The sequence below is a fragment of the Rana temporaria genome, chromosome 1 (assembly GCF_905171775.1).
Source record: "Rana temporaria chromosome 1, aRanTem1.1, whole genome shotgun sequence".
Classification (NCBI taxonomy): domain Eukaryota; kingdom Metazoa; phylum Chordata; class Amphibia; order Anura; family Ranidae; genus Rana; species Rana temporaria.
Genome location: NC_053489.1, coordinates 156,825,475 through 156,834,385, shown reverse-complemented (window position 1 = coordinate 156,834,385; position 8,911 = coordinate 156,825,475). Strand labels below are relative to the sequence as shown.

Sequence of the window (8,911 nt, the reverse complement as noted above, 5' to 3'; positions counted from 1 at the left end):
TTGGCTACCATACACAGCTGCACCAGATTTTGCACTGTACGGTTTTAGCAACTCAACCCCATGAAGATACACATGTCTAATAGGCATGTGGTCATTCCAGGGAGCAAGCAGAGATTTGGTCAAACAGTAAAAGGCCCTTTTTCAAAAAGGTTCTTAAAGTAGTTGTAAACCCCACAGGTAAGCCTATAATAAGCCTTACCTGTAGGTATAAAGAATATCTCCTTAACCTGTACGGTTTAGGAGATATTCCCCTCGCAATGCGCCGCCGATTGCAGCAGCGCAGGGGGGGGGGGGATCCTCTGCTAAAGGGCCGGCCACCAGAATGAAATCTCCCCATGCGCGGGAGTGACAACATCGCCACTCCAGCCAATCACAGTGCTGGAGCGATACCCGGAAGACACGCCGGAGCAAGATGACATCTCGCTCGGCATGGACCAGGTAAGTTCCCTACACCTCGTTTTAAGGCAAGTATTTCATAGTGAGCTAGCATGCGGTGCATACTAGCTCATTATGGCTTTTACTTTTCAGGTGTAAAAAAAAAAAAATGCGGGTTTACAACCGCTTTAACCACTTCCATACTGGGCACTTAAACACCCTCCTGACCAGACCAATTTTCAGCTTTCGGTGCTCTTACACTTTGAATGACAATTACTCAGTCATGCAACACTGTACCCAAATGATTTTTGTCCTTTTCCCCACAAATAGAGCTTTCTTTTGGTGGTATTTGATCACCTCTGCGTTTATTTTTTGCGCTATTAATGAAAAAGACCGAAAATTTGGAAAAATAATTTTAGTTTGTGATAAAATTTTGCAAATTATTAATTTTTCTTCATAGATTTTGGCCACAATTTATACTGCTACACGTCTAATAAAAATAACCCAAAGTTTTTGGAAATTATTTGGTCTGTGAAAGTTTTAGTCTACAAGCTATAGTGTAAATCATAAAAAATGATCACACCTGATGTACTGAAGGCCTCTCATTTCTTGAGACCCTAACAAGCCAGGAATGCCCACAGATGGCACTGATGAGGTGACAGATGGCACTGAGATGGGTACTGATGTGCACCGATGAGGCCGCACAGATTGACTGTGGCACAGGTGGGCACTGATTGCAGATTGGCACAGGTGGGGCACTGTAGTACTGGGGGGTACTGTGGCAGCCACTGTAGTACTGGGGGGCACAGGTGGTGGCACTGGTTAGTCTTTTTTTTTTTTTTATCGCGGGTTACTTTGATTTCTCTCCCCTCCTCACATGCGGTGTCTGTGTGAGGAGGGGAGAGCCGGCAATGAGATGATCTCATATGTTTACATATGAGATCATCTCTCATTGGCCGCACAGATCGCGCTGTAAATAGCCGCTGCGATTGGCTATTTACCGCGATCTGTGTTTGGCTGTGTCCAAGGGACACGGCCAGCAAAGCAGTTGCCGGGAGCGCGCGGGGAACGAGCAAAGGGGCAGCCGTAAAAAGACGGCCTGTTAGAGATTGAGAGGGCGGCCGTACAAAGTCGTACGGACGTCAGCTAGTGGTTAATATATGGGATGGAAGTTACTAAAATGAATATTGTGTTATGCCATTTTTTATTAGAACCACTGAAATGTTGCCTTTTTCCTTAATATAAAAAAAAATTGAATATCTTATATTGTTCTATTTTTTGATCTACAATACACACACATGTGTGAAAATATATTACAGTATTATCGTCCTTAAAGTGAAATGGCAGATTATAAAGTTACAAGTACATCTCAGCTTGGAGTGAAGCCAAAGAACTATTAATACCAAACAGCTGTCACCTCTACTCCCTTCTTCCACCAAGGGTGCATATATGAATAAATGAAGCCCCTGTGAGCTTGAGTGGGGGACCCTGTGTGTCAAGAATAAACTTACAAGAAGACTTTATATGGATTGAACCAATCACATGTGCTCATGTGAATGATGTCATTTTGTCTATAAGTCTGCAGAAGCTATAAAAAAAAACTCTTGGCACTGGAACAAGCAAGAACGTAGTCTATTTCTTGCTCTCACAATTTGGGCCAACAGGCAGAATAGTTGTGCCCTTAAGTTGTGTCAGGGATTATCAATCTACCACAATATCCTCATTCCCAGCCTAGTGTTTTGCCTTCATAAAATAACTTTTAGGGAAACCTGCAAGTGCTGGTAAACCACCACTATCCTGAATATGCTAAGGGGGGGGGGGGTCGAGGACTTAACCACTTCCCGACCGCCACATGTAGCTATACGTCAGCAGAATGGCATGTACAGGCACATTGGCGTACCTGTACGTTCCTGCCTAGACGTGGGTCCGATCGGGACCCCTCCCGCTACATGCAGCGGACGGATTCCCGCAGGGAGCAATCTGGGACGACGGCGCGGCTATTCGTTTCTAGCCGCTCCCCGAACTGAAGAACGGGAAGAGCCGTATGTAAACATGGCTTCCCCATGCTTCACTGTGGCGCTGCATCGATCGAGTGATCCTTTTATAGGGAGACTCGATCGATGACGTCAGTCCTACAGCCACACCCCCCCTACAGTTGTAAACACACTAGGTGAACACTAACTTCTACAGCGCCCCTGTGGTTAACTCCCAAACTGCAACTGTCATTTTCACAACAATGCAATTTAAATGCACTTTTTGCTGTATAAATGACAATGTCCCAAAAATGTGTCAAAAATGTCCGAAGTGTCCGCCATAATGTTGCAGTCACGAGAGAGGAAAAAAAAAAAAAAAAAAAAAAAAAAAAAAAAAAGCTGATCGCCGCCATTAGTAGATAAAAAAAAAAATTAATAAAAATGCAATAAAACTGTCCCCTATTTTGTAAACGCTATAAATTTTGCGCAAACCAATCGATAAACGCTTATTGCGATTTTTTTTTCACCAAAAATAGGAAGAATACGTATCGGCCTAAACTGAGGAAACATTTTTTTTATATATATATATATATATATATATATATATATATATATATATATATATATATATATATATATATATATATATGTTTTTGGGGGATATAGCAAAAAGTAAAAAATATTGCATTTTTTCCAAAATTGTCACTGTTTATAGCGCAAAAAATAAAACCGCAGAGGTGATCAAATACCACCAAAAGAAAGCTCCATCTGTGGTGGGAAAAAAAGACGCCAATTTTGTTTGGGAGCCCCGTCGCACGACCGCGCAATTGTCTGTTAAAGCGACGCAGTGCCAAATTGTAACAACCCCTTGGGTCATGTAGCAGCATATTGTTGCCTAAAATTAATGTCTGCAAGGTAGACCGACAGAATAGTGTAATGATTGTGTTAAACACGTAAATACCTATTAAATTCCTTCATCTATATCACCTCCGGCATTCTAGTTTCTGTTCTCTCATTCACTTCCTGGTTTGCATCGTTCATTCATGCAAGAACTACATTTCCCGGTATTATTTGCGGCACGCCCAGTAATTCACACCTCCTTGAGGTCTAACACGTAGAGAGCGTCCTGCCGCACAGATGTAATTCCTAGGAGGGGGTGAGCACGTTACTGACCACTGCAGTAAACCCTCCCGTCACGGTGGTCAGTAAAAATCAGACAAGCAGGAAGTGAACAGAGAAGAAATAGAGCAACTTCTGAGCAAAAACAATGAGGAAGTGAAAAGAGGAATGTCTGCAGGTAAAGGATGCTTTATGAAAAAAAAAAAAAAATTCCTTTACAACCCCTTTAAGAGTTCTATGGTCACAGCACACTTGAAATTCCAGTAAAGTGTAACATTGGGAGAGGGGGGGGGGGCACTCCCTTCATGTTGTGAGTGATGCCTGTATGCTGATCACCTCTTTGCAAAAACAACCCGATTCCATGCATCCACCTATAGATCAGAATTTAAGACCTACACCAGAATTTGTACAATTCAGCCCTTAGCGTTACATGACTTTGCAAACAAAGTGCTCTACTACAAGGACATAACACAAGTACAATACTAAAACAATATCCCCTGGGCCAGGCATAACCTTTAATAATCTGCCTAAGTAATGGGCAAATGGTATCAAACCATGGAGCCCATAGCATCTCAAATTTGCCAGGGATTCCTCCATGATGGCAAAGTTACAGGCTTGAAGCAAAGTTAGGCACACACCCAGGAGCAGAAGTGATTGCATTCTCTCAACTTTTAGTTAGCAAGATGGCTCATATGTGCAAAACATTTTCCATAATATGCCATTTTCTAGGGAAAGGCAGATGGAGCACCAAGAAAAACAATTCCAAAAACTGCATTCTAAACATTTGAGGTATGCAAAAACACCACATTAGGAGTTGCTCAGAAAATGTAGTAGGCCCAAATTTGAAGAGTGCTGATCCAAGCTTGGATCGCAGGTGACTATTGAAAACCAAGTTGAATCTTTTCTTGGATTAGTGTGCCGCAAACCCTGAACATTGCATTACATCAGTCATACATGTTAAAACTTGAAGTCTGTAGAATACAAAGACAGTAGAATTTTTTTTTATTATTTAAAAAAAAAGGTAAGTAATGGTTTCATAATTAAAAATAGCTACAACATTACCCACCCACCACACTAAACTAAAAAAATGTTTTAATAAAAACAGCTTGATTTTTGCATGATACAAATAACGCCTTGCAAGAAAGCCAAAAGGATAAAATGGTTTAAAATCTCAGTTTCATAATAGAAAATAAAGATTCAGTACAAAAAGTGGAAGCACAAACATTTGCCTCCAAATGCACAGCACCTTTTAAGAATTGCTTAGGACTGGTCAGATGAAAACGTGTGGCCTTCACAGTTAAATCAATTTTCCCTGAACGACTCAGGACCTTACAGTGTACAAACTAGTCGCTTCACATTTTAGCCAAAAATTTGAATAGGACATTGTGTGCCCAATGAGTTTAAAATACAAAAATAAGGCCAATAGCTTGAGCAATTTCTACTTTTTAAAATGTGTACACTGCCAGAAGATGATGCTCCAAAAAAAGGCTCAGATCCGTGGACTGGAATCAGACCAAAACTTGTTTTACATTACAGCACAGCCTCGGTTTTGTGAAGCCTGGAAAAAAAAAAAAAAGAGAAATTTCAGTTATACGACTAGAACAAACAAAAACACGGTGTGTCTCTCACCGCTATAAAATATATCACACGGATTGTCTCAATATCAGGAGTTATGATTAGCTCTCAAAGTGGAAGAGAAAAAAAAAAAAAAAACTAAAAGTTAGGTTGTTTTCTAGAAAAGGCACTTCAAAAAGGGTTGAGTAAAAGCTATAACAGAGGCAGCAATTTCCAACAACTTGGGAAGAAGGATGACCGCTCAGATGGACCAAATAACTCACCAAATCCAAAACCCTGGAAGCCGGCAATGCAATGACATGCAAGAATTGATGAGTTAGACTAGGACAGCGGCACTCCAAAAAAAAAAAACGTTCCTTTCTAATAAAAATTGGTCACAAAACTGACATGCGACGCGTTTCACACTGTCCTACAGTGCTTAATCATAGCCATGATTAAGCACTGTAGGACAGTGTGAAACGCGTCAGCGGTTTTTTCTAACTTCTGCTGTGACATGTCAGTTTTGTTATTAATTTTTATTAAAAAGGAACGTTTTTTTTTGGAGTGCGGCTGTCCTAGTCTGCCTCATCAATTTTAGAGTGTTTAACCACTTGACGCCAACCTCACAAACATGCAGCCCCACTAAACTAGGTTTTTTCTATGGGGCCACATATTTGTGCATCTCGCTTTGTGCTGAAAGCACACCAAATACGCCAGCAAAAAGACTGGGGTCTCAGAGCCCCATACCAACGATTGGGACCTGGAACATCAGTTTCCAGGTCACCCGATGGCTGCAATAGCCTGCTTGGCTACCACAGTGATCAGTCACAAAAACCTGCCCCCATGTTTTCTCAGTGAATAGAGGAGAGATGCATCGTATCTTTCCTTGCAGAGAAAAGAAAAAACCCTACACAAAGATAACCATTATAATCCGCCTGGATGCACAAAGTAGTTTGATATGTTCAGTTAAACTGTACATACAAGTTACAAAATTGTGCTTAGGTATTATTTGTTTTAGCCTTTGTCACAAAGGGGTAAACATTCATAGATTTACACATTACTCATATCATTCAGCCAAGTTAAAGTTTGTGTTAAACCACTTCCATCTTTGGGATAAAAAAATAAAAATATTGACCTCCAATTATTCTGGCTTCCACAGACTGGCTATAGTGTGCCCATGTAGTATACAGATTAGGCCAGTCAATTTAATTAGGTGCTCTTAATGACAATTATATATATATATATATATATATATATATATATATATATATATATACACACACACACACACACACACACACACATTAGAGGTCGACCGATATGGGTTTTTCTCTGGCCGATACCGATGCCGATATTTAGAATTTGGGGCGGCCGATGGCCGATATATGATGCCGATTTTTGCGGCCGATATTTTAGGCCGATTTTTTATTTTTTGGCAGGTGGCGCTAATTGGCACTGGCAGATTGCACTGGATGGAACCAATTGGCAAAATCAGATGGCACTGATTGGCAGGTGGCACTGAATGGCACTGGCAGGTGGCACTGGTTGGCACGTGGCACTAAGGTGGCGGTGGCAGTGGCAGGTGGCACTGGTTGGCACGTGGCACTAAGGTGGCGGTGGCAGTGGCAGGTGGCACTAATTGGCACTGGCAGGTGGCACTAATTAGCACTGGCAGATGGCACTGGCAGGTGGCACTAATTGGCAATAGTTAGCACTGGCAGATGGCACTGGTTGGCACTGGCAGGTGGCACTAATTGGCAGGTGGCACTGGATGGCCTTGGCAGGTGGCACTAGTTGGCACTAGCAGGTGGCACTGGATGGCACTGGCAGATGGCACTGGATGGCATTGGCAGGTGGCACGTGGCACTGGATGGCATTGGCATTAGCAGATGGCACTGGCAGGTTTCACAGCACATAATGTAGCGGATAATGTGTGAAACTCTATACAGTTTCACAACTGCTGCAGAGAGAAAGAGGAGCTCAGATTCATTGCGATGTTGAAGGTGGGCGGGACCCGGGTTGGGCGGGGCTCAGCTGTCCACCAGCCAATGTGATGAGATCATTGGCTGGATAGCTGCTGAGTCCCGCCCACCCCGGGTCCCGCCCACCTTCAACATCGCAACGAATCTGAGCTCCTCTTTCTCTCTGCAGCAGTTGTGAAACTGTATGAAGAGAGAGTTTCACACATTAGCTGTGAAACTGTGAGAGCAGAGAGAGAGAGGAGCTCAGATTCATCGTGATGTTGGAGGTGGGCGGGACCCGGGGTGGGCGGGACCCAGCAGCTATCCAGCCAATGATCTCATCCCATTGGCTGGTGTTGGACAGCTGAGTCCCGCCCACCCCGACATCAGTCCGACAGCTCCATTCTCCTTCACACACACGGCACTGCTCTGCAGACAGTGTGGAGAAGGGAGGGGGAACCCCATGTTCCTCCTTCCTTCTCCACACTCTGCTGATGCAGATCTGCTAAATATCGGCCACATTTGGATAATAATCGATGCCGATTTCTCCAAAATGACTGAATATCGGCCCGATATATCGGTCGACCTCTAACACACATACATACACACACACACACACACACACACACACACACACAGACACACACACACACAAAGACGGACAGACAGACACACAAAGACGGACAGACAGACACACAAAGACGGACAGACAGACAGACACACAAAGACGGACAGACAGACAGACACACAAAGACGGACAGACAGACAGACACACAAAGACGGACAGACAGACAGACACACAAAGACGGACAGACAGACAGACACACAAAGACGGACAGACAGACAGACACACAAAGACGGACAGACAGACAGACACACAAAGACGGACAGACAGACAGACACACAAAGACGGACAGACAGACAGACACACAAAGACGGACAGACAGACACACAAAGACGGACAGACAGACACACAAAGACAGACAGACACAAAGAAAGACAGACAGACACAAAGAAAGACAGACAGACACAAAGAAAGGACAGACAGACACAAAGAAAGGACAGACAGACACAAAGAAAGGACAGACAGCCACACACACAAAGACAGACGTACGTACGTACGTACATACATACAGAGTTGCTTCCATTTAAACCTCAACCATGGTAAAGAGTTGTCAAAGGACATCTGGGACAACATTTTAGGCCTGCACAAGGCTGGAATGGGCTACAAGACCATCAACAAGAAGCTTGGCGAGAAAGATACAACTGTTGGAGCAATGATTCCCAAATGGAAAAAAATACAAAATCAATGGCCCCCAGCCTGGAGCTCCATGCAAGATTTTGCCTCATGGGATGAGGATGATCATGAGAAAAGTGAGGAACATCACTGAACTACATGTGAGGAAGCCTATAAACGATTTCAAGGCAGTTGGGGACCACATTCACCAAAACCAACCATTGGCAACAATACACCACCATGGATTAAAATCCTGCAGCACCTGCAAGGTCCCCCTTAAGGAGGCATATATACAGAGTAATGAATATCTAAAACGATTCAGAAAAGGATTGGGAGAAAGTGCTGTGGTCAGATGAGACCAAAATTGAGCTTTGGATTTTCTGAAGTATGGGTGTGCTGCGCCACATCGATTGAGTGTACTGCTTTTGCTCTGGAGCTCTTTACTTGTACTGTCATTTTGGTTCAATAAAATATTTTTTTTTTTTTTCAAACAAAGAGCTTTGGCATTAACTTAACTCGACGTGTTTGAAGAAAAATGCTGACTATGTCCCTAAGAACACGATCACTACAGTCAAGATAAAAAGTACAGGCCGAGCAGTCAATCATTTAAACTACACCTATAATAAAAATTAGAACATTTTGAAGTGGTCAAACTTGCAAAAAACTGCAGGGGGATCAAGTTATATTCCCCA

General features: G+C 42.9%; 1 protein-coding gene across 1 annotated transcript in view; it reads right to left on the bottom strand.

Annotated features, from left to right (window-relative positions):
- Positions 1 to 4,452: 4,452 nt before the first annotated feature.
- LMNB1 (lamin B1) overlaps positions 4,453 to 8,911 on the bottom strand; it is a 31,781-nt gene continuing 27,322 nt past the window's right edge. Inside the window, exon 11 of the mRNA XM_040344661.1 lies at positions 4,453 to 5,025. Within this exon, the coding sequence (XP_040200595.1) occupies positions 4,993 to 5,025 (33 nt within the window). The 3' untranslated portion in view covers positions 4,453 to 4,992. The remainder of the gene's footprint in view (positions 5,026 to 8,911) is intronic.